This window comes from Thrips palmi, unplaced genomic scaffold (assembly GCF_012932325.1).
Source record: "Thrips palmi isolate BJ-2018 unplaced genomic scaffold, TpBJ-2018v1 HiC_scaffold_3, whole genome shotgun sequence".
Lineage (NCBI taxonomy): Eukaryota > Metazoa > Arthropoda > Insecta > Thysanoptera > Thripidae > Thrips > Thrips palmi.
This window is the reverse complement of record NW_023144630.1, coordinates 3,498,949-3,522,733: the sequence shown is the minus strand read 5'-3', so window position 1 is coordinate 3,522,733 and position 23,785 is coordinate 3,498,949. Positions and strand designations below refer to the sequence as shown.

Below are 23,785 nucleotides of genomic sequence, written 5' to 3'. Positions count from 1 at the left end.
GGCGCGGCGCGGGTCAGGAGGTGCATGTGCTGAGCGCTGCGCGCGGTGCGGCGCGGTGCGGTGCGATGGCACGCAGGGACTACTTTCACTATCGCTGGCCTGTTCGAACTCCGTACCGGCCACCACCTTCCCGATCCCAGCGCCCAGCCCACGCCGCACGGCCCCTCACGCACAGCGTCTCATTGGCGCGTCTCGATTCGAGAGTCTCGAATCGATATCATCGAGATCTCTCGATGCGTTTTGGAAACTCCGGCGAGGCGAGCCGCCGGCGTCGGCTGTCCTTCCTTTCCCACAGGGCCATCTTCACTCCTCTCGCCTGGCTGGATCTCTCTACGGACCCCGTGTCTCTCGGCCTCTTCGCCTCTCTAAGCCCAGCCGAACTCTCGGCAGAACCTCTCCACGGACGGTCTTCTGGCCCACTGTGCAGCGAGTCCTTCCAGTGCTGCGGCCTTCCGCGGAATCCAGCGCACAGCGCACACCTCTGCGGCTCCCACGGCCGCTTCGTCGCTCTGTCTCTCTCGCACTCGCGGCCCGCAGGCCGCAGAGAGAGAGGTGGAGCAAGGCGCCCCTGTTGTAGTGTTGGCAACAATGAGAACCGAACCGAGGGCGGAAACGGACAGGGAATGCCCAAGGCGGAATTGGCGACAGAGAGCGGCCCAACGGACTGCCGGAGAAAGGGACTCGATGCGAAGTGGGCAGCAAAGTTTGTCGAAACGGTAACAAATGTGTAGAAATCGTGCTTTGGCCTGACTTTGGGCAGCCACTGCATCTAACCTATGGCGGCTACGACGCACTGCCTCCAACGGGCGGCGTTCTTTTCGCCTCTTCGGCCCGCGGGTGTGGCGCTAGCCCCTCCAAACCCCTGCCGAGAGTCATACTGTCAGCGGGAAGTACTCTGTGAAAAGTACTTCGGCCGGCCACTTCGATGCAAACGCCGCCATAACACGATGCGAATCATTACGTAAGCCTGCAGCCGTGCCACACGACCACTTCGATTCCGTTTTTCGCTCTTTTTTTATCCGGACGGATTTAGAACGGCGGCCCAGTTCGCCACACCCATCCGGCCGAGCGGCGGGAAGTGTTTTTGTTTTTTAACTGTGACGCCAATGAAACCACCTGTGGGGTGGCCGCGGCTGGCGGCACCTCGCTATCGTCGCACTGTCTCTCTCGCGTGAGAGGCGCGAGAGGGAGAGAGACAGAGGGCCTTACGACGCACGGCCTGCGTCACGCCGGAGGTGAAGCGCCAGAGGAACCTCCTCGTCTCTCTATCCGGACCATCGGCCACAATCTAGGACCGGAAAGGCGCCGCTATTAAAAAGAGAAGGCGTGTTTTACGCGCTGTCACTCTCGCACACACTCACTCTCTCACACCCGCTGAGAGTGCACTGTTCTGGGCTACACGAACAGCTGCCCGGGGTGGCAACCCTAACCCCCAAGACACACTCGCACAAGCTCTTATGCAGGTAAATACCCCCCCCTCTCTCTCTCTCTCTCTCTCTCTCTCTCTCTCTCTCTCTCTCTCTCTCTCTCTCTCTCTCTCTCTCTCTCTCTCGCCAAGGCACACACACGGTAGAAAGCTGTGCACCCCGCCGCACCTGATGGGCCGTGCCTGCCATGCCCGCCGTGCCGGTCCGGTCGGGGGGACGCCGTCGAGGCCCCTCTGATCGCACCGAAATCTCGTTTGCACGCCGGCTCGGCTCGGCTCGGCTCGGCTCGGCGTTACAGGTGTTACGGAAGAGCGACCCCGCGGAGGGGAAGGACCTGAGGACCTCGTCTGCAATAAATGCCGCTCGGCGTTCGCCACCACCACCACCACCACAATTTAAAAAAAAAAAATTAAAGAAAAAGACAACTACGTTTTGCGGCGATTTCAATTAGACAAACCAACAGGACGGCCAGTCAGAGGGAAAAAAAACCACAGCGATTTGTGACGGCGTGGTAATGACTCTTTTGTTGTTGTTGTTTTTCTTTCCCGCGCCGCCATGGGCGCCATTGTCGGCTTGTCTGATATCGATCCGCAACGCGATAGCGCGATAGATGGCGTCCCGGCGTCACCGCGTGGGTGCAGCGCCGGCAGTGCCCCGGCCAGACCCCAAATTGCGTCATTTATTTGACTCGACCGTGTTCAAACAATGCAGTACACTACAAAAAAATTAAAATTGAAAAGAAACACAAAAAAGGGCTGTTTCTAGCGGAATCCTCCAGCGGTGTAGCCACACTGTAGTCCTCCCGGATTGCCCTGCAATTTGCCCGCAGCGATTGGCCTCCAGCACCGCACTGGATGCAAAACGAGAAAGCACATAAAAAACAGTGGCGCGGATTGAGCGTTTTGAGCTGCAGAGTCGCTAAATGGACCTCGAACCGAACGTGTGACCCCACCAATGGATTGCTCTCCGAACGAGGAATCCATTGGTGGGGTCACACGTTCGGTTCGAATCCCATTCAGCGACTCTGGAGCTCAAAACGCGTCTGGAGTTCTGGCCGCCTCCACCGGTCTTCTGGCCCACTGTGCGGCGCCCAGCGGCAGTGGGACTCTGCGACGCGCGGGGACGCGCAGGGACGCGGGCTTCGGCTCAGTGAAAGTGTTTGACATACACTAATCGTCCCGCGGCGCCGCAGCGCAGCTAGCAGTGCTGCAGCCGAGTGAAAACCCCGTCCTCCCCCACTGCAGGTGGGCCGGGCCGGGCCGCCTGCAGATGCGATTATCCGGATGAGGGTGCTGGCTGGCTGGCTGGCTTGCGAGCGGGCGGGCACGGAGCCTACACTGGCGCGTTCGCGGCGTTCGCGGTGCCAGAGACTTGAACGCGCTCCGCGAGGTAATCGCCTGGAAAGGCCGTTCGTTTCATTTCCAAGCAGCCTTGGCAGCCTCTGCCAAACACCTGGCCGGCGCGCCGGAGGACCCGTGGACGCGGCCAAAGACGCGGTTTGAGCTGCAGAGTCGCTAAGCAGGGCTCGAACCGAACGTGTGACCCCACCAATGGATTCCTCGTGCGGAGAGCAATCCATTGGTGGGGTCACACGTTCGGTTCGAGTCCCATTTAGCGACTCTGGAGCTCAAAACGCGTCCAGAATTTCGGCGCAGCATTTTTTCCGTGCCTTCCCGGGGAACACGGCTGCGTTGCGCTAGTGTCTAGGTTGGTCGACGCAGGGCTGCCGGCCGATGGCTGCAGCGGCACCACCGCCTCGCTGTGCACTGCACTGCAATTGACCCGATCAAGAGCACCGCCCTGCACCGGCCGATGGCTGCAGCGGCACCACCGCCTCGCTGTGCACTGCACTGCAATTGACCCGATCAAGAGCACCGCCCTGCACCGGCCGATGGCTGCAGCGGCACCACCGCCTCGCTGTGCACTGCACTGCAATTGACCCGATCAAGAGCACCGCCCTGCACCGCCTTGCACTGCATTCCGCGGAACACCGTTCGGACCGCTACGCCGCGCCACGCCGCGGGCCGAATCGGACCGCGACTGCCACGCCACTGCAGGCCACGCCACTGCCACGCCGGACAAAACGGTCCGAGGCGCCGATGCGTTCGTTGTGGCGTCCGGCCGTCAGACAGACAGAAGACCGGTGGGCGGTCAAAATCCCGGACGCTCCAGAGTCGCTGAATGGGATTCGAACCGAACGTGTGACCCCACCAATGGATTGCTGTCCGAACGAGGAATCCATTGGTGGGGTCACACGTTCGGTTCGAATCCCATTCAGTGACTCTGGAGCTCAAAACGCGTCCGGGACTCTGACCGCCTCCGCCGGTCTTCTGGCAAATCCACTGTGTCGAAAAGTGAGTCGAAAGCCACGCAAACCGCGGCCGCCCCTCGTGGGCCCGTTTCCAACAGTGCAGGTGCGTGTGGCGTGCCGTCGGCCTGCCCGGCCCGCACCTCGGCGTGCTCCAGTCATTCGGCGCGGGAAACAAGGTCAGCCCGGGCGGCAGAAACAGGAAAAAAAAATACAACAGCAGCCGGTCGCGGTATTTGAACCCGCGAACGGACCGCTCCGGTGGCGCGACGTGGGTGGCGCGACCGCGGCGGCTGACGAGACGAGCGCCTGACGGCTGTCGTACGTCAGTCTCTGTCGCGTGGCGCGCAGGTGCGCGATAGGCGGAGGCTGACGCGATCGTTTTCGCCAGAAAAAAAAAATGCCCTTTTCGCGAGATAGTGGGGGAGGGGGCGTGGTCGACGGGGCAGGTGTGCAGATTAGATTACGGCGTTCCCGAATTCCCGAACCCGCCGGCCCAACCGTTCCAAATCCGCGACTTGCCCGATCCCACACTGGGATTTCCTCGTCGAGTGGAGTACACTGTTAACAAGGTAGACCCACTGGAAAAATTCCCACAGAAATCCACGTTTTGGTGTGCTTAGACTTCAAAATGACTTGACGCTGTTTTGGTTGAAAGCCACTCCTCTTCTGTGAGAATATTTTTGCGGCAGCGCCCGTCGCAAGCCCTTTACTGCAGCCGTCCGTCAAACTTTTACAGTGAGGACGATCGACGCCGCTTTCTGCCCCACTTCAGCAGTGGCGTACACCGAGCACCGCACACCCAGACGCGAAGTCGCCGACTTTCCACGGCCACAGAGGAACGACGGCGGTGACACTGTTACAGACTGGAACACGCTGTGGATTCGCCAGAACACCGGTGGAGGCGGACAAAACTCTAAACGCGTTTTGAGCTCCAGAGTCGCTGAACGGGACTCGAACCGAACGTGTGACCCCACCAATGGATTCCTCGTTCCGACAGCAATCCATTGGTGGGGTCGCACGTTCGGTTCGAGTCCCATTAAGCGACTCTGGACTGGAGCTCAAAACGCGTCCGGGATTTTGACCGCCTCCACCGGTCTTCTGGCCCACTGTGAGTGGGATACTCGCTCTGTCTCTCTCGCACGAAAGACCCTTCAGTAGGGGCGAGGGCGACAGGGCGACCCACCGCACGGTGTGGCCAGTCACACTCCTCCACCAGTGTGGCGACCGTTACGGGACACGGCGCGCGCACTCCGAGGCGTGTGACACGTCCGTGACGACGGCGCGACAACAACGCTCTCCCGGCGGCGTGACAACCAGTGCAGCAGTCACACAGTGGGTTAGAAGACCGGTGGAGGCGGCCGAAACTCTAGACGCGTTTTGAGCTCCAGCGTCGCTAAATGGGACTCGAACCGAACGTGTGACCCCACCAATGGATTGCTCTCCGAACGAGGAATCCATTGGTGGGGCCACACGTTCGGTTCGAGTCCTGGTTAGTGACTCTGGAGCTCAAAACGCGTTTTGAGTTTTGGCCGCCTCCACCGGTCTTCTGGCCCACTGTGCGTCACCACTGTCAAGTGACTCGTCTTACCTGCAGCGTGTCCGGCGTGCTGCCGGCCTGCACCGAGTCGCGTGGCACATCACTCACACCACCATGCCTTCACACGTGTCCTGCACGTGCACTCCCTGTCACACACTCACACACACGCGCGCGGGCCGTGCCGGGGGGGCGGGCCTCGGCGGCCCAGCTGAGCGGGGCGTCGTCGCGTCGTGGGGCTCAGCGGCACCGCGGCACAGCGCTCCGTGCTACACAGCCTGCCGACGTCGGCGTCGACGGCCCTAGCGTGGCGGCGTCCGACCTTCACTAACGGAACTGCCGAGCCAGCGCGGCGGCGGCGCGGCCGGCCGGCCCCAGCGCCACTCAGTTGGGCCCCCTCCCCCTTTCCTGGCTCACGCCCCCTCCCTCCCCCTCCCCTCCGCCGCCACCTCCGGCGGCACGGCCGGCGCGGAGAGGCACCCCGCCACAAGGGTGGACGCAGGACCGGCGATTGACAAGCTCTGCATACTGATGCCGAGAGTCGTTTTCGTCGCTGTGTCTCTCTTGCACTCGCGGGGCGTCGCCCACGGGTGCGGGTCCACTGTTGTATGCTTATGCTTCCAAACAAATGACGAACCCCAAAGAAATACGCGAGCGAGACGTGCGAGAGAGACGCTGGTCCACTGTGAGACGCAGCGACGGGGTGCCCAGGGGCGTGACACGTCTGACCCGACCTGGGAAAGGTGAGGACCCACTTGCTGTGCGCGCTGTGCGCCTAGTTCCCGCTGGTCTGTCTCTCTCGCACCCGCAGGGCCGCTGCGGGCCGCCCCGTGAACGCGTGCGCCGTGCGCCGCGTCCCGAAAACTCGCTCTGCTTGCTCGTCCCGGTTTTGGAGAATCCGGTGCATCGCATTGTTGTGGCCAGGCCAGCCATCTCTCTCGCACTGTGGCGCACGCCGCGTGAGCGCGAGAGACAAAGCGACGAGTGAGTGGCCTGGGCGCGCGGCGCGCGGTTTTTCACTGCGTGAGAATGGGACAAACGGCGGCGAGAATGCGCGTCCGTTTCCAGGACACGGCGTCGTGCCCTGCAGGCTGTCTCTCTCGCACTCGCGGGGCGTCTCGTGTGCAGTTTGACACCGCACCAGGTCGGCTAGGGGCCCACAACCCCCCTGTGGTCTCAACACAACGGCGAGGCACTGATTGGGGTTCGTCTCTGTCTTTCTCGCTCCTCCGCAGACCTCCAGACGAGCAGTGTACCGACGTCGAATGGGTTGCCTGCTTTACGGGGTTGGCCACCGCACCGCCTTCCACTTGACTTGACTTACTCTCGCACTGACGGAGACTCTCCGGAGTCAGCCCAACTCCACGGTCAGCCTGCACTGCAAGAATTGGAAAAAAGGTCCACCGAAAGGGAAAGTGAATACGACCTAACCTAACCCACGGAGGATACGCTCCCGCGCCTAAGAGGTTGGATTAAGTTAGTCTGAACGAGGTGAGGTTTGGTCGGGGAGGTCGCCACGCACTACTAAGCGTCTTTATTGGCCTCAGGCCTCAGGCATGCGGCCAACCTTCTCGCTGGAATAGTTATGAGCGCTCAATTCCGCAGTGTGTCCTCTAATCCTAAATGCCCTTCCCACAGCGCACCTTGGCATTGAGGCACGATTCCCACGCCCCCTCCCCTCCCCCAGCGCGCTCCGCGTTCGCTACCTGTCTTTTGGTTTCGTTTTCGTTTTGGACGTCTCGTCTGGAATACAGTGTGGGAGAAAGTCCGAGCAGTCCTAGTGGACTGTGAGGGGTGGCGTCCTAGCCAGCTCTGAGCACTGCCCTCGTCGGCCTCTCTCTCTCTCTCTCTCTCTCTCTCTCTCTCTCTCTCTCTCTCTCGCAGCCCTATGGGACGCCCCACGACAAGGACAGACTGACTGTGGTCCAGCACCAGCATGTGCAGTTGCAGGGGAAGCTTCACGCCTGCGACTCAGGCGGGCATGTGTCGGGCCCCGAAATGGCATACGATCATATGTGGTCTAGCCCTTAATGGTAATGGTAAAACGGCGATAGGCAACCCTCTCGGCTCGTCCGCGTGACGGCACTGCCTGAAGGCAGGGCGCTCACGGCCACCGGAGGGGCGCGTTTGCTTTGTTGTGACTGGAATTCTCGTTATTGGTGGCCAGCGGAGCGATTCGGAAGAACGCTTTTCGCTCTGTCTCTCTCGCACTCACAGGGGCGATGAGTGGGAGAGGCGACTCGGAGTCGCTCGGCGGGCAGGGCGGGCAGCAAAACGCCGGGAAGCAATCGGCAATCGGCAGCAGTGGCGTGCACTCCGCTGGACTCCGTGCGGGCTTCCATCCTGGGGAAGAGCTCCTGGAAGAGCCTCCCAGCGTTGCTGCGTTGCATGACGAAGTGACCTCCGCGAGCCCCAGCCACTGCAGCCACGCAGCAGCTCCATTCCGACATTGCGAACAGTGCGTACGTCACTCCTCTGTCTTTCTCGTACGCGTGGGGCGCCGCTCGGGGGTGCGAGAGAGACGGAGCGAGCAGGGGCAGCAGTGCCTACAGTGCAGCGCCGGCGGGGAAGCCTCAGCTATATATGCCCTGGCCGTCGGGCGACCAGTTAGTCATCTCCTCGGTGTGCTGTTCAGTGCTCTCATCAGTGTCGTGCCATGTGTTCCCTCAAGGTGTGCGTCCTGCTGGTGGCGGCGCTGGCCGCGGCGACGGCTCAGGAGGCCAAGCCCACCTACAGCACGCGCTACGACAACATCGACCTGGAGGAGATCCTGCGCTCCGAGAGGCTGCTCAAAAACTACTTCAACTGCCTCATGGAGACCGGACCCTGCACGCCGGACGGGCTCGAGCTGAGAAGTAAGTTTCCGGCAACTTCCCCCCCAAAAAATTGTTTCACTTTAAAGACTGAGTTCTGTTCTGTTTGTTGAGCGCAACCATTGAAATTGAACCGAATGAATTTCAGAAATTCTGCCGGATGCTCTGAAGAACAAGTGCAACGCCTGCACTCCAAAGCAACAGGCTGGAACCGAGCGGGTCATTCGGTTCCTCATCGAAATGCACCCTCAAGAGTTCCTGAAGCTGGAAAAGAAATACGATCCTTCTGGAGTGTACAGAGTGGAGTATCAAGCTGAAGCCGAGAAGCGAGGCATTCATCTTCCTGCGCCACTTCCTTGATAATTATTTGAACAACAAGAAACAAAAGACTTGACTTGGAAAAATAATTTTTTAATAAAGCATTTTTTTGACAGAAAAGAAATTATATTGTCAGTGACTCCACCTTTCACGTAATTTCTCTTTCAAAGAAACAACTAATGGGTTTAAATGAGGCCTATCATACAGGTTCAAATTTTCATTCGGATCAATCACATGATCATAGAGTTCACCTCCAAAACTGTTCGACCAAACTGGCACCATTGTTTCAATGTTGAATTGAACCCATTCAGTGAAGCGATGTCGTGAAGTACGGATGGAGTACCTAAGAATTTTGAGATTTTTAGAAGAAGAAATGTCTAGTGCACCCAGAGTAATTCATTTAAAACTCAATTCATTAAACTAAACTTTGCTTTCTTACCCCATTACTTTTATATCATTTTGGTGGGGCTGGTCCGAATCAGGAACTAGCGATGGGTACACTCCAGGCCTGGGATACTGGCTGTATGCTCCTTCTCTCCAAAGCTCCTGGTTCAAAGTTTACATTTATGTTTTATGTTCATAATTTTAATTGGTTTAGCAAACTATTCGAATGAATAATACACCACCTTTTCCATTGTGTTTCCTATGACGTCCATCAAGCTTCTTCCATCAGTACACAAAATCTGAGAGTACCCGTTTTCACATTTTGGGATCCTTTTGAGCCCTGCTAAATCAGCCAAAGTGGGGAAAATGTCTAAAAGCTCAACAAGATTTGTCACTTGGCCCCCTCTCCATCCAGGAATGGATAAGATGAAAGGAACACGTGTGGAGATGTCAAAGTTGCTGTACTTTGACCACTCTCCATGCTCTCCCACAGACCAGCCTGGAACAGGGCAATTGGAGTGATGAGAAACAGAGAAATGAATTAAAATAATTACACAGAAAAATAAGGTTTTATAGCTTTATTACCATGATCACTGGTAACAAGGATAGCAGTATTGTTTCTTTGGCCTAGTGCATCTAATTTTTGCAGTAATTGTCCAATGAGATGATCCACATAAGATACTGAGCCGTAGTAGCTTTGCTTCAATTTCTTAGCCCAATCATCTGAATGAGGAAACAGTTTAGTTGCCGGAAACTCTAACTAATTAATTATTTCAAGTCAAGCAATAGAGTATATTTACCAGGCATTTGGCCCCAGGGAAAACTAATGTTTAAAGCATGTATATCATCTCTCTTTCGCAGGTCAATCCACGGATTCCATGCAGAACTAGGCAGGCCAGGAGGACGGCTTCTCATTGATGGCAACCTCACTTTTTCTAGAGGGTGGTATTCTATAAGAATACAAGCAAATGACTGTGTCAAAGTCATACCTAATGTATGCATTAATAGGTAACAGAACAGCTCTTACTTAGGTACTCAATGGGGAATTTCAAAGGAATGTGGGGCTTATGAAAGCCAACTGCTAAGAAAAAGGGCTCATCTGATCTTCCCTGGATTCGACTATCAAGATAGTTTTTGGCAGCTTCAACAGATTCCAGATCAGGCAGAGTCTCTCCAGGTTGGTCATCAACCAACACAGGACACACTATACTTTTTGAAGGACCACTTCCATTGATATCTGGACACACTGGGTAGTTCTTGTACTTCTCAGTCATGGGATGAAACGGTTCATGAGACCAGCTATATGGTTGATCATCAAAATTGCTGCATTTACCTAATGTTTAAGGAAAAAAGAAAATTAAATAGTACTTTCCTGGAAAACTAATTTGTACAGGAAATTTGGCCATGGGTTTACCTGGATGAAAAACTTTCCCAATAGACATAGTATTGTAACCATTTTCCCGAAAATACTGAGGAAGTGATGTAAAATTTCCAGCAGATAATCGCCAGTATCGGTGAACATCATACTGACGGAGGTGATGAGGGCTTCTACTGGTCAAAAGCGATGTTCGACTAGGACCACACAACGCTTGCTGTTCAAACAAAAAAAATTACAATACAGCATCGACTGTCACTCAACAACTTAAATTGACGTACATACCTGTGCATAAGCATTTACGAAGACAAACGAATGCTGAGCCAAAGAATCAATATTTGGTGTGTAAGCTGAGTCATCACCATAACAATTTAATGCTGGTCGTAAGTCATCAACTATTATAAAAAGCACATTTGTCTTTCCAAACGAAGGAACACTACAATAAATTATTAAAAGATTGATAAGGAAAATATAGCCAAATGAACCCATGTCTTTAACAGGGCAGTTTCAGTCTTTCTTTATTGTTTACTCTGAACTGTTTTGCATGAAGTCATATCAAAATTCTTTTCACATTAGTGTATATAACATAGCTCCCTGCAAATAATCACAATTTGTTCTGTATGGGAAATTTGTTGATCAGTTTCATTCAGTAATTTCAGTAGAGGACTAAACACAATTCAGTCGACTAAAACATCAGGCAGTTTTCGCTAAGCATCAACTATCTAAAATTAAGAAAGAGAGCCAACAAGACAAAGAAAACAGATGGAACTATAAACATTAATAATAAATAACAAATTAACAATATATTAATTTCATACATAAATGGCTAGACAATGGAAAAGATTAGCTCCATTCCCTACAAAAACAAAGCAGAGACACGAAACCTTGCTAAAAGAACAAACTAGAAAACTAATTGTAATCATCAAACAAAGGTGGAGGTAAACCATTGTCTCCTATTGATGCAGATCCTATAAATGGGGCAGTGGGAACCGTAATTGCAAAAGGTGATTTTAGAATGGAAGAATCTATTGATGATGGAACCTTCTTGACAGGAGAAGTTGAGGAGATTTTATTTTGAACAGAGCCAGCCTCCTTTAACTGATTTAAGAGAACTTTCAAATTTTGGACCTTCTGCATGGATGCTTGATACCTCTTCAAAGCTTCTTCTTTTTCATGTCTAATGGCATTTTCTACTTTTTCAACAGTATCTAACATTTCAAACTCGTCTGTATCAAATGGATTTGAAGGTGAATGTGAACTGTTCACTTCAATATTAAAGTCTTCCAGAAAATTGATTTCCCCAGCAGAGCTAAGATCATCTGGAATACCAACCTCTTCATTCATAGACACATTTTCAGCAGCACTGACACATTCACTGTTTGCTTCGACAGGACTCGAAGAAGAAGCTTCAATTACTTCTTCCGTAATAGGGAGTGTGGAGTTTTCCATGTCCCACTTGCAAAGAACCTTCTTAGTTGACCTATAACGTAAGTCAAGGAAAAGATTTAAATAAAAAAGAAAGACAACAAACGGACACAAGAAATCGCAAAAGACCACTTACAAAGGAGCAATGCTAGGAACAGCCTCTCTTCCAATCCGTCCACTGGGCATCATCCACTTCGCTTCAAAATGTGCAGTGCATAGACCATGCTTTCTCCTGCATTTGAAGGGTGCCCCATTTTGTTTGCTCACAAATTTTTCCCAGAGCTCTCTGATTTTCAAGTTATTTTTCGGAAACCTGCCACACAATATAAATAAGGTGACAATGACAAGAGTCCCGGTATCGGGGATCCCAACCTTTTGACAGACTAACACTTTACCTGTGGATATGAACATGCTCTGTGGAGGACTTGCAGCTCCCTCGCTTGTACAGTGGGCAGGACATAATTGGGCAGCACAGACCACCCATGGTACTTTGAGCACCTAAAAATTAACGCAGATATCCAAATATTTTTGGGAAACCATGAGTGCCGAATAATGTCGTCTACGCAGGGTTTATTTACCAAACACCCAGCTGATCTGACATAGGAATCCATGACCAACACTACCATCTGAATCATTGAAATTTGTATAGGCCTGAAATTTGAAGAAATACTGCATGAAGATAAATTGTGGGTTTCATTCTTTGTTACACTCTTTTTGGTCCAGTTCTCTTTCATTTTTATCGTGAAAGTGAGGACAGAATTATGAAATCTATTTTCAGACAAGTTGGCAAGAACATTCACTATTGGCAAGTATGACAAGTTTGTGATGCGTTTATGATGTTATTAGAGTTTTATAGTACAGGACTCTACTGTGTATGACATGACAAACATGACATATAGCATAAGCCCCATCAATCACGATATTATTTAAGTCTCAGCAATTTCAGGAACTGTACCAGCTGGACATGGTTCTGACTCACTCTTAGAAAGAATTGAATGCATTAGAGTAACTGCCTGGTGTATGTCCTGTATGTGAACTGTGACTGGGATAATCTGAAGTTGTTTATAAAAATGCCACCTGTGGGTTCTGCTACTCTTTTAACTCTAGAAGAGAATCCTAGAGAAATATACCTTGAAGTGACTTCCGTACTTCTTCGACTCGCCAGTAATGTGATAAAGAATCCGTCCGAACCGAAGTTCCGAAGCATTAGGTTGGCCAATCCAACCGTCGTAAACAAGTTACTTCCTGCTGTGGGCGCTATGGAGTGTTTATTTGAAATGGGATTTCAAGAGGTAAGGCCCATTTTATTATGGAATTTACTTACCAGTCACAGTTCAGAATAACATGTGAAACGTGCCACTGTGACTGATAAAACGGTCCATCAATTTGCCCCATTAGTTATGAAGGCGCTGGCAAACTGCCAATGTGTGGATTGTTACAGTCAGTTTGTACCCTCTGTTTTTCAGGCAGGTGACTGTTTGGTGCTTCCTACTTCTTCAAGCCTTGAAAACCTCAAAAAAATCCACGATGAGATGTTCACAAGACGAAACAAAGTAGCTACTCTGTCAAGTTCGTCACTTGGTGCTGTTTCTAAATCAACCTCTGGAGCTACCTCGCAAGCCGCGAGAAGCCAAGATGCATCAACCCCTTCCAGCAGCACTGCCTCAGACAAAAGAAACGTGAGTGTCATCACTCCCTTTTATCCTGACTTACTGCTCAAGGTGACTTAAATATGTATTCGCCGTTTGGCCTCTCTTATCCAGGTTGGGCCTTCTCAAAAGACAAATACCTCTGCAGTAACCAAGGCAGCAGCATCTACAGCATCTGAGCAACAGAATGTGAAGGAAGCGTCAGGGTCAAAAACACATTTCACTCCTAAGGTAAACCCTACTTTATGGAATGGCCAGAAAGCATTAACAAAATTTATTTAATAAATCACAATACCAACAATAATAATCGTTTTTTACAGCCAGGGTTTTTGGAAAGGATTGTGGCGGCGTCTGAAGTAGTATCACGGTCTCACAATAAAGAACTGCTTGATCTGGCAAAATCATACGTTCCCGTTACTGAACTAGAAACAGCTGCACTGGAACAGTTGCGCAAAATACAGATGGTTATTAAGAAAGAGCAAGCAGAGAAAAATCAAAATGTGGCTGCGGAGCCCAGCATGCAGGAACTGGTCCTCATACAACTTTTGGCATGGTTTAAGGAGAGGTTTTTCAGCTGGGTAAATAATCCTTCATGTCATTTTTGCTCTGGCAAGACAAAGTTTCAGAGAACTATCTCTCGAGATGATATAAGAGTGGAAGTAAGTTCAGAAATGCTTTCTTTGTTCTGAAAAATGCGTACTTTTGTGTATGTAAATTATGAACTATTGTATGGTTTGTTGTCACAGGTTTATGAGTGTGCAGTGTGTTTCCAATCAACTGATTTTCCACGACACACTGACCCTATGAAACTCCTAGAAACAAGGCGAGGCCGATGTGGCGAGTGGGGCAGGTGTTTCACGTTCTTGTGTCTTGCTCTTGGGTGGGACAGTCGACTTGTCATTGATGAAACAGATCATGTGTGGACTGAGGTAAATAATTTTGGTTGAATTATTGCATTTAGTTTTCCATCTAAAGACTTTCAAACCAGCTCAAAGATTACTTTTTCAGGTTTTCCTGACCGCTCAATCTCGTTGGGTGCATTGTGATCCCTGTGAAAATGCATATGACTCACCTCTTATGTATGAGTTGGGTTGGAATAAGAAACTTTCTTACATTATGGCATATACACATGACAATGTGCAAGATGTTACCTGGCGTTATTCAGCAAATCATAAGGAGATCTTGAGACGCAGAAAGTATTGTTCTGAAGAGCAACTTTTAGAAACAATCATGTCACTGAGAAAACGTCTCCAGCAAAATCTCTCGAGTGCTAGGTCTGTTTGACAATTTTCTCTGAATCTGAGGAATTTTTTTTTTTTTCAGAATTGCTTATTTTTGTTTTTATTTGTTGTCCCCAGGAAAGAATATCTCCTGAAGCGCACTTTATTTGAGTTGGTTGAGTTGTGGAAAGAGCCATCTCAGAAAGATGGTGTGTACCAAGGAAGGCAGTCTGGCTCCCTTGCATGGAGGCTTTCTCGAGGAGAGACAACAGTATCTGTAAGTGAGCCTTATGTGTGGAAACCTACACCATTGGAGATTGAAAGTAGAAAACTGTGCATCAAGTATGTACCTGGCCTGGATCAATATCTGAGAGGTTCTGATATTTTCTTAACTGGTTGGCAAAATGGAGTTAACACCATCCAAAGTATATTCCGAAAGGAAGAGAAGGACTGGAACATGGTTTACTTGGCTCGAGAAGGTATGTGCCCTATTTCTTCTTAGCAAAAATTGGGAAACAGCGCACTCAGATAAAAACCTCCATTAATTCTTCTGCTTTTTTTTTTTTCAGAGGGCAGCGAGGTTGGGAAGGTGTCTTGGAGCATAGACCTGACTGGAAGTGGCTTTGTGGCGGAAAGTGTTGAGTTAACCCTCAGTTCCAAAGTCTTTGAAAGTGGACAGGTAACTGCTTTGATTTGTGGAGGAGACAGTTGTGTGAAATTGCCGACAGGTACGTGTGATTGTGCACTCGTGTTGACATGCTGGCTGTGCTACTGACCAAGATTGATTCCAACTTTTCTTTCCGACAAACCAGAAATGTCCATTACGACAACAGCTCTCGCAGGTGCCAGCATTATCAAGGTCAATGTTGATCTCTGTGGTGGAGTTGGCAATGTGGCTTGGCAGCATGCCCAGTTATTCCGTGCAGAACTAGGCAGCAATCAAGTGGGCCTTGACCTCATAGTAACACTCAAATCTGCTTGAAAGCGACAGCGCTTGTCCCTGTTTAATATAGTTGTTTGTCTTGCACATGAATTGCAAGGGCAAGCATGTGCTTTTTAAAGTGGCCTTTTGTATTCCAACGTTTTGTGATTTTATGATAATGTCTGTGTTATGGCTGAATTGGGTCTTAGACTGATTTTTTAAAGTATATATATTTGCGTTTTAGAACACATTGCAGGAGCAAACAGAGTGGGAATTCCACCTGTCACTATTTTATCTTGTGTGGGCCATAATGTAATTAGGACTTTGTTGTAATTTTGTTAGAAATGACCCTGCTTAAAAACTTTACTATATATCATTGTCTTTTAGATCTTCTCAGACAAGGCAAACTAAACACCGAGTGTGTGCTAAAAGCTGAAATGGAGATTTTCTTCAAATTGTGCCTTTAAGTAGATAGTGTCTTTTAATAGATAGTGTCTTCAAATAGAGTTTTAGTGGCTTCCTATCACAAAAGCATTGTAATCAAACTTTCTATTTATTGTTAATCTTATTTCTTGGTGACTCAATGCTGTCTACAACACAAGCACCTTAGCACAAATTTTGCTTTCTATGAATTTTGGAAGCTTTTGTTATAAGTATAGCTGTATTGATTTAGTAGAATCCTCAAGGTAATATTAAATGATCAACCAAAGCAATAATTTTTTTAGGGAGGGGTGGAGCAGTGTAGTTAATGCCAATGCTCTTGTGCCATTTTCAAGTTCAGCCTAGCACTTATGCTTAGTATTTGATTGTTACCTGATTTTCTGGTAAAATGTATTCATTCAATTTTTAACTTTAATCATGATGTTAACGGTATACATTGATGATGCATTGTGTTAAATTTGTCAAGGGAATTATATTGGTCAAGAATTATTGTTTTTTTGTGTCATTCTGTGCTCCTGCTACCAAGCACTGGAAAGAAGATGCCCCCTTACTTTCTAGTGCCTACACAAAGTCCAGAAAAGGCAATTCTCTTGCCTGTGCTATGTTAGACTTCGCTTTATGTGCATGGACATCGTTGGTACAATAGAAAGTAGTCATTTAAGTTTTATTTACGTGAAATGCATTGGAGCAGAATGCTATTCCTGCATGTATATAATTTGACAAACCATTTGTTGAAAAATGTGTAACACATAGGTAAATAAAACCAATGTCATTACAAATCAAACAAATTAACACAAGTAAGTGTACATGGAAGTTAAACTTATGTTAATCATGAGCACAATCTATGACCACTTTTGTTGAGAACATCCATTCATGCACTACACATATTTCACTTTCAAATACACTAGGAATTCCTGTTCAGAAAAAGATGAATGTTGCATGGCATTTATTTCAAAGGATTTGCATCAAGGAAACAAAGTTCATTTACAAGGTAGGTACTGTAGTAGTCAAGAGCCCAAAACAGATTTCACAGAAAAATTTTCTACACATTTATCTAGGTAAATGTGTATCAATCTGAATGTAAATCTACATAATTGCAAGAAAAAATCATAATTCAATCCTCAGATCAACTACAGTTTTATGGAATGTTCCTCACATGTGTTGTTCTAAATAATGCATTTACTACTGACATTCACTGAGCCTTGGTGATGAGCACTTTTTTTAGAAGTCAAACAGGGCTTGACTAAAATAGTTCAGATGCATATTACTGAGAAGACAAATTTAAGCCAAGGACCTCTACAAACCATTGGCTCAACTATTGATAATGATAAGCATAAAAAAGTCAGGCAAAAAAAAGTGTTTCAAACACTTGCCATTATTGCGGAAAGTAAGTTACTTGTTCGGTACTTGGACACATGCATGCACAGTAAATCAGACGCACATAACTTATTTTCATTATCTACACCCAGACACTTACAACTAAACCGATAGCCATAACACACCTTAAAATAGGTTCAGGAACTACTCTTTTTCATAAACATCTCATTGAATGATGAATAAAGGAACACAAACCAGCCATCCAACAAACCAACAACACTTCAACAGTTCTGACTCCTTAATAATAATAAATAAACCCTTTCCTTAAAAAAATCAACAAATGGGTTTTCTTATCAATGCACAAAGAAAATAAAAATCTGGAGGCTGTCAACAACACTACACCTCAAAATTTGTGCATACACCAAATGGTGCAACTGACGATTTGGGGACGAAAGTTCCGTTACCAGAGTTGTCAATTCGTTGTGTTCGGTAAAAGTTTCTGAACGGGGCAATGCCGGCCAGTCAGTTCAAGGAGCGCACGATGCAGGAGTCGCCGTTTCGTCACTGTCTCTGTCGCACTCAAGGGGCGCCTCGTCAGGGTGCGAGAGCGAGAGAAACGAACTGCAGGCGCGGTGCTCAGGCCGCTCAGGCGATGCGCTGCGATCGCGACAGGTACGCGCACCAGTACGCGATGTTGATGGTGAGGAACAGGAGCGGGAACACGACCCGCGAGGCGCGGTCGATCTGCGACACGGAGTTGAACCGCGGCGTCCGCGGCTTGTGGCGCCGCCGACTGTTCCTGCTGGACCGGGACCCTGTGGAGTGGAGTGGACAACACGCCCGGGTTCAAATACAATTTTTTTTTTGCTGGAACCGGTGCTTGATTCTTATTTTTTCCGAACCTTGGAGGCTGAGCCTGGCGTGGCCCGGCGCGCTGCTGACGGCGGGCTGCACCCGCACCGAGGTGCGGAGGTGCACGGCGGGGCTGGAGGCGGCGGACGGCGCCGAGCTGGTGGCCGCGCTGGGGGTGGCGGAGTGGCCCGCCGAGCCCGGGCCGCCGCCGCAGCGGAAGCACGACCACGACGACCAGGCGGGGGCGGCGCCGCCCCCGATGGGGCCCAGCGTGCCCAGCTCCAGCGGGATCACCTCGGGCATCTCCATCTGGCGGCGGCGCAGCGACGGCCGCGACGGCCGGGACGCGTCCTCCTCGTCGGACTCCGAGTCCGACATCAGCTCCGCGCTGAAGTAGCACTCCCCGGACCCGTACTTGGTGAAGTAGTGCACCACGGCGAACTGGGGGCAGGCAGCACACTGCAGTGACCGGCGGAGCGAAAATAAACGAGCAGAAAAAGACAGTGTCCAGACCTGGATGATGGTGGCGAAGATGAAGGCGAAGGACAGGAAGACGAAGAAGTCCAGCGCCGTGGGGTACGGCACCTTGGGCAGGTCGGTGCGCGCCTCCAGCCCCAGGAAGGTCATGGTGAGCACCGTGGTGATGCCCAGCGACACGCGGTCCGCCGTCGCCTCCCGGTTCAGCCAGAAGGACACCCAGGACAGCACCACCAGCAGCACGCACGGCCCGTACACCTGGATCAGGAAGTTGCCCATGTGGCGCTGCAGGTGGAAGGACACCAGCAGCATGGAGTGCTCGCCTGCGAGACAGAGACAGAGAGAGTCAGTCGCGTTGAGGCGGTGCGCGGCAGTCGTTACGCTTGCTTCGCTACCCCCTGCGCAGCCACCACCCCCACCGCACCGCGCCGCACCGCGAGAGGGCGTTGGGGGCGCTCCATGCCGTGCCAGGCGAGGCGCAGGCTTTAAAAGCCTCCGACAGATGGCGCCAGTGGTGTCCGAAAACCTCCCCATCCGAAGCTCGGCGGTACTGTATTCCCCCAATCAAACTCCGTCTCCAAGTCACTTTCAAGTCGATGTCAAAATTGTCACAAACTTGGGCGACTTATTTTGTGTCAAATTAATGGCATACAAAAAAGCTTCTCGGGTCACTTGCTGGAGGCACTCACCCGTCTTGAGGATGTCGGTGTGGTTGGCGGCGGGGTTGGCGATCAGGTCGAACTGGGACAGCTTCATGTCGTCGGCGATGGCCACCTGGCGCGACGGGTTCCAGCGGTACAGGACGTCCCGCGTCGTGTAGCCGACTGCAAGCAGCGTCGTTTCCACGTCAAAATAGAAAGATCGTCATTTCATCGTCGAGGTGGACAAGTCGTTTTCGGCACATTTTCGGCCGCTTCTGCCCGTGGAGGGTAAGGGGACCCATTTCGTCCTTCGTCATTTTCGGACGATCCCTCAGACAATAAAAAAATAGAGCTCACGCTGAGCGGCTGGAAGAGTGTCTTGCTTGTCTGTGCGTGTACGACGAGAGGGGAGGCGGGGGGCGGCCAGACTAAACCACGGATCTCCGCAATCCGTTCCTGATTCCGCGTCCCCCTCCCCCAATTCCTGTCTGTCTCTCTCGGCGCACCGCGCAGCACCGCGGAGCACGCACTCCAAGGCAATGCAGAGCCTCCCCGTGGCCAGGCATAAACGGCCAACGCGTGCTCAAGGGGCGCACGGCCTCGCCGCACAGTGGGCCAGAAGACCGGTGGAGGCGGACAAAGCTCACGGCGCTCCAAGCGCCTGCGAGACCCGGGGTAGGCAACCGGCGGGCAGCGGTGTGCTGGTGTGGCCTACGCACACGGCGCTCCAAGCGCCTGCGAGACCCGGGGTAGGCAACCGGCGGGCAGCGGTGTGCTGGTGTGGCCTACGCTCACGGCGCTCCAAGCGCCTGCGAGACCCGGGGTAGGCACTCACGGCGCTCAAGCGCCTGCGAGACCCGGGGTAGGCAACCGGCGGGCAGCGGTGTGCTGGTGTGGCCTACGCTCACGGCGCTCCAAGCGCCTGCGAGACCCGGGGTACTGTTCGGTTCGAGTTCCAGGGACTCTGGAGCTCAAAACGCGTCCGGGGTTTTGGCCGCCTCCACCGGTCTTCTGGCAAATCCACTGCACCGCGCCCGGCGGCGCAACCCGCGCTAACGCCTCGTTAGTCGCTTTCCGTCTGATCAGGTCGGCCGAAGATTGGACAGAGAGGGAGAGAGAGAGAGAGAGAGAGAGGAGAGATGAAAGACGAGGAGAGGGCCGGCTAATCCGAGCCGAACGTCGGTCGGGATGGGATAAAAACCGAAACTCGCAGTATATCATGGTATAGCCAGCCTCGCCGCCGCTGCAGGTTCCGAGAACGTGGCTCTCCGGTTTCAGAGGCTTCGGTGGTCTCAGCGCCGCGGGGGCCGCTAGCACGGCCGACCCAGCGCGCGCTTTGAGTAAGACCCGCAGACAGTGCTGCCACACAAGCAGGCAAAAATCCCCACATGGGGTTCACAGGGCTGCTAACAGTGTAACTACACAGAGGGTGGAAATTCCCACAATGCACCAGTGTGTTAAGAGCATAAGGCGTGTGTTCGGCACCAGTGCAATTCGGATCGTAAAATCGCAAGCACTGCCCACAGTGCACCAGCAGCCGCGCGAGCTGTGCGCCGCTCTGCGCCCGTCTGTCTGTCTGTCTGTCTGTCTGTCTGTCTGTCTGTCTGTCTGTCTGTCTGTCTGTCTGTCTGTCTGTTTGTCTGTCTGTCCGTCTGTCCGCCTCCCCAGTCGCTGGCGATCGCAGCCGCCCATCACACATGTTTCCAGACCGCAGGCAGCCTCCTCCACCCCTCCAGGCCGGAGCCAGCCTGCAGCAGCCTGCACCATGCAGCCTGACAGCGGGACACTGCATGCACTGCGTGGCACTGCGGGGCACTGCGTGTCGCCGTGTGGGAACGCACAGTGGGCCAGACGACCGGTGGAGGCGGACAAAACTCCAGAGCTCCAGAGTCGCTAAGCAGGACTCGAACTGAGCGTGTGACCCCACCAATGGATTCCTCGTTCGGAGAGCAGTCCATTGGTGGGGTCACACGTTCGGTTCGAGTCCCATTTAGCGACTCTGGAGCTCAAAACGCGTCCAGAGTTTTGGCCGGCTCCACCGGCCTTCTGGCCCACTGTGGGACGTCAGAAGCACGCCACGCCGACAGTGCACTGCACAGTGCAGGCACACCAGGCACAACAGGCAGACCGCACCCCCGGCGTGCGGCGCGGTCAGACAGGCCGGCCACACAAGCAGGTCGAAAGTCCCGCCGCGCGCGCAGCGTTGGCAAGGGCATTTACCAGGTATTTGCGCCCCAACACGAGCGAGAGATCTCTCAACGATGCCTATCAGCCCGCCTCTCCCGACCCCTCTCTGTTCCTCGTCACACACACACACACACACACACACACACACCCCGATTGAGCTGAAGCGGACTCTCCTCGCCGTTCGGTTTACAGAATTCATTGCCCGCATTTTGTGCTTTCCCTCCCCCCCCCTCCCCTCGCCGTTTTGGCCCTCGGCTGCGTCGCGCCGCCAGCCATGCAGGCCGCCATCCGCTATGGAGGCCTGCAGGACCGTGAAGAGGACGCCGCCATTCATTGCTCTCTCTCTCTCTCTCTGCGCGGAATCAGTCTGCACACCAGACCACCCCGCCAGTCGTGACGTCACAACAAAAAGAGTGCCGCGTGCTGCAGACCCGCCAACGCGTTTATGTCCGAAAGGCGCCAAGCGGGCGCGATGGCGGGGTCGCGGGTTCGACTACCAGCCGCGGCCATTTTTTTTCAAAATTACGTTTTTTTTTTGTGTGTTTGCTGTTTTGCGGGTTCAAAAACTGACCCTGGTCATGAAAAAAATGATCTTTTTTTCATTTTGTTTGTGTTGGAAGTCGAAAATGTTTTGACGTGTGCGTTTTTGTTGAGACGGACTGCGAAGGCGCGAACGAAGGCGGTGGTGCGGAGGTGACGTGGGTTCGACCACTTCTTTCCGTTCCCTCCTTGGGTGGCTGCGTGTCTGCGTGTCTGCGCCTCGACTCGCCTCGAAGGCCCGGAGACTCCGGGCAACCCCGGCCACGTCAGCTTGACGGGGGAAACAGAGGGAAAATGTAAAGAGGGCGATGAGGCAATGTTTCGAATCCGATCCAGTTTGATCGACAGGCGGAGAGTGCGCGTCTCTCTCTCTCTCTCTCTCTCTCTCTCTCTCTCTCTCTCTCTCTCTCTCTCTCTCTCTCTCTCTCTCTCTCTCTCTCTCTCACTCACTCTCACCAGACCTCCCGCGGGAACATCCTCAGGGAAAGACGCTAGGGAATTTTTCATTTTTATCGTTTCATTTTTCTCTCTCGCACAAATGGAAGATGGAGTCGTTTGTCATAGGGTCATGTAGCAGACAAACTTAGGCAAAAAAGGTCGAGACACCTACAAAAATCATTTCGTAAAACGAGTTTGTTCACAGAGCTTGATACTCACAACTTCCAAACTTGAGCGGGCACTTCTGGATGTCCATGGGGAAGTCCTCGAGGTGCATCGGGCAGCCGGCCTTGATGGTCAGTCTGCAACAACACGGTAAAAAAAAAATTGAGTCAGTATTGGAACCAGCGGCCCTCACCGCGAGATTCGTACGCAGAGGGCCCGCGTCGCTCAGCCTATTAGCATGGACTAATCCCCTACAGGCGTAATTGGAATATTGGCAGACGAAATGATGAAATGGACCAGCTAGTTCATCTGCCCCGCTGGCGCCGCGGTGCCCCCCCCCTCCCTTTTGCCTCGCCACTGTAAGCGGCTTATCGGGCATCCACAAGATGCACCGCTGGGGCACCTTCGAGTAGCTCTGTCTCTCTCGCACTCTTGACATGACTAGTTCGGATCCACGGCGAGGCCTCAGCGTTAGAAGTTTCTTCTCCCCCACCCCTCAGAAAGGGGGGGGGGGGGCAATGCAATATACGTCGCGGAGCGTCGGCTGCAGCCTGCGACAGTCACTCATATCGCTTGCCTGTCGAATACCAACACAAACAAAAAACAACAACAACGGAACCACACACACACACACGCACACGCAATCTGGCGATGAACAACCGGCGGTGGCACGTCACTGGAACATCAGGGGCGCCGTTCATACGTCAATCACCGCGAGCCAAGGATCTTGTCGATATTTATTTGCATTGTCACACTGTGTGTGTGTGTGTGTGTGTGTGTGTGTGTGAATGCGGCATCGGGTGAGTGTGTGAGTGTGTGGCTGAGTCCCTCTCCACTCTGGAATAACATGTCGCCAAAGAACAGGCCCCACACGCCGCTGTCGGCGCATCGCCGTCCCGGCCGCGCTGCCGCACCGCCTCCGACTCTCCGACTCTCCGACTCGCTGGCAAGGCAAAAAGTGAGCAGGGAACCGCAACACTGGAAGGCTGTGGAGGCGCAGCGCGCAGCGCGCAGCCAGGCCGTCGCCGGGCCTCCGCCTTCTCGTCGAAAGTTTCAAGTCGGCCGTGGATGCGACTCTGGAGTCAGCGAGCGAGTCTAGGTGGCCGCGGCTCTCTCTCTCTCTCTCTCTCTCTCTCTCTCTCTCTCCTCTCTCTCTCTCTCTCCCCTCTCCTCTCTCTCTCCCTCTCTCTCTCTCTCTCTCTCTCTCTCTCTCTCTCTCCCTCTCTCTCTCTCTCTCTCTCTCTCTCTCTCTCTCTCTCGCACTTGCGGGGCACCCCCTGTGTGGGTGCGAGAGAGACAGAGACGAGCCCTCCTTCTTTTGCGCGTCGCAACGTATCTCTATCCTCGTC

General features: G+C 52.2%; 5 protein-coding genes across 6 annotated transcripts in view; 2 read left to right on the top strand and 3 right to left on the bottom strand.

Moving 5' to 3' along the window:
• LOC117648411 (myosin-IIIb-like) overlaps window positions 1-5,507 on the bottom strand; it is a 35,184-nt gene extending 29,677 nt beyond the window's left edge. The window contains exon 1 of the mRNA XM_034390917.1: window positions 5,327-5,507. The gene's annotated coding sequence lies outside the window, so the exon portion shown is untranslated. The remainder of the gene's footprint in view (window positions 1-5,326) is intronic.
• Window positions 5,508-7,791: 2,284 nt separating this feature from the next.
• On the top strand, window positions 7,792-8,621 carry LOC117648667 (ejaculatory bulb-specific protein 3-like). The gene is made up of 2 exons (XM_034391321.1): window positions 7,792-8,127; window positions 8,234-8,621. The coding sequence occupies exons 1-2, from the start codon at window positions 7,929-7,931 to the stop codon at window positions 8,443-8,445; spliced, it is 411 nt and encodes a 136-aa protein (XP_034247212.1). The 5' UTR covers window positions 7,792-7,928; the 3' UTR covers window positions 8,446-8,621.
• Window positions 8,512-11,609, bottom strand: LOC117648666 (iduronate 2-sulfatase). 2 transcript variants are annotated; one of them, XM_034391319.1, is made up of 9 exons: window positions 11,495-11,609; window positions 10,448-10,598; window positions 10,202-10,379; window positions 9,815-10,120; window positions 9,588-9,737; window positions 9,373-9,510; window positions 9,030-9,286; window positions 8,843-8,949; window positions 8,512-8,746 (listed from the first exon to the last, which is right to left on the bottom strand). In XM_034391319.1, the coding sequence occupies exons 1-9, from the start codon at window positions 11,500-11,502 to the stop codon at window positions 8,536-8,538; spliced, it is 1,506 nt and encodes a 501-aa protein (XP_034247210.1). In that variant the 5' UTR covers window positions 11,503-11,609; the 3' UTR covers window positions 8,512-8,535. The 2 variants fall into 2 exon arrangements, with proteins under 2 accessions (XP_034247210.1, XP_034247209.1); XM_034391318.1 differs by lacking the exon at window positions 11,495-11,609 and having other exon boundaries at window positions 8,513-8,746; window positions 10,448-11,058.
• An 804-nt stretch (window positions 11,610-12,413) lies between these two features.
• On the top strand, window positions 12,414-16,308 carry LOC117648665 (peptide-N(4)-(N-acetyl-beta-glucosaminyl)asparagine amidase). The gene is made up of 9 exons (XM_034391317.1): window positions 12,414-12,879; window positions 13,054-13,266; window positions 13,351-13,467; window positions 13,557-13,895; window positions 13,983-14,165; window positions 14,245-14,510; window positions 14,595-14,935; window positions 15,026-15,184; window positions 15,269-16,308. Exons 1-9 carry the CDS (start codon window positions 12,658-12,660, stop codon window positions 15,436-15,438), a joined length of 2,010 nt encoding a protein of 669 aa, XP_034247208.1. The 5' UTR covers window positions 12,414-12,657; the 3' UTR covers window positions 15,439-16,308.
• A 189-nt stretch (window positions 16,309-16,497) lies between these two features.
• The window catches only part of LOC117648410 (gamma-aminobutyric acid receptor alpha-like), a 51,469-nt gene continuing 44,181 nt past the window's right edge, over window positions 16,498-23,785 (bottom strand). The window contains exons 7-12 of the mRNA XM_034390916.1: window positions 22,491-22,573; window positions 19,155-19,289; window positions 18,502-18,788; window positions 18,335-18,429; window positions 18,039-18,130; window positions 16,498-17,951 (exon numbers count right to left, since the gene is read on the bottom strand). Of these exons, the coding sequence (XP_034246807.1) occupies window positions 17,782-17,951; window positions 18,039-18,130; window positions 18,335-18,429; window positions 18,502-18,788; window positions 19,155-19,289; window positions 22,491-22,573 (862 nt within the window). The 3' untranslated portion in view covers window positions 16,498-17,781. The remainder of the gene's footprint in view (window positions 17,952-18,038; window positions 18,131-18,334; window positions 18,430-18,501; window positions 18,789-19,154; window positions 19,290-22,490; window positions 22,574-23,785) is intronic.

Coding starts and splice junctions, on each gene's coding strand:
- LOC117648667 (XM_034391321.1), top strand. CDS start 7,929: ATGTGTTCCCTCAAGGTGTGCGTCCTGCTGGTGGCGGCGCTGGCCGCG. Junction 8,128..8,233: donor GGACGGGCTCGAGCTGAGAA/GTAAGTTTCCGG, acceptor AATGAATTTCAG/AAATTCTGCCGGATGCTCTG.
- LOC117648666 (XM_034391318.1), bottom strand. CDS start 10,651: ATGGGTTCATTTGGCTATATTTTCCTTATCAATCTTTTAATAATTTAT. Junction 9,511..9,587: donor TCCCTGGGGCCAAATGCCTG/GTAAATATACTC, acceptor TTCCTCATTCAG/ATGATTGGGCTAAGAAATTG. Junction 8,950..9,029: donor TAGGAAACACAATGGAAAAG/GTGGTGTATTAT, acceptor ACTTTGAACCAG/GAGCTTTGGAGAGAAGGAGC.
- LOC117648665 (XM_034391317.1), top strand. CDS start 12,658: ATGCCACCTGTGGGTTCTGCTACTCTTTTAACTCTAGAAGAGAATCCT. Junction 13,267..13,350: donor CTGCCTCAGACAAAAGAAAC/GTGAGTGTCATC, acceptor TCTCTTATCCAG/GTTGGGCCTTCTCAAAAGAC. Junction 13,896..13,982: donor GAGATGATATAAGAGTGGAA/GTAAGTTCAGAA, acceptor TTGTTGTCACAG/GTTTATGAGTGTGCAGTGTG.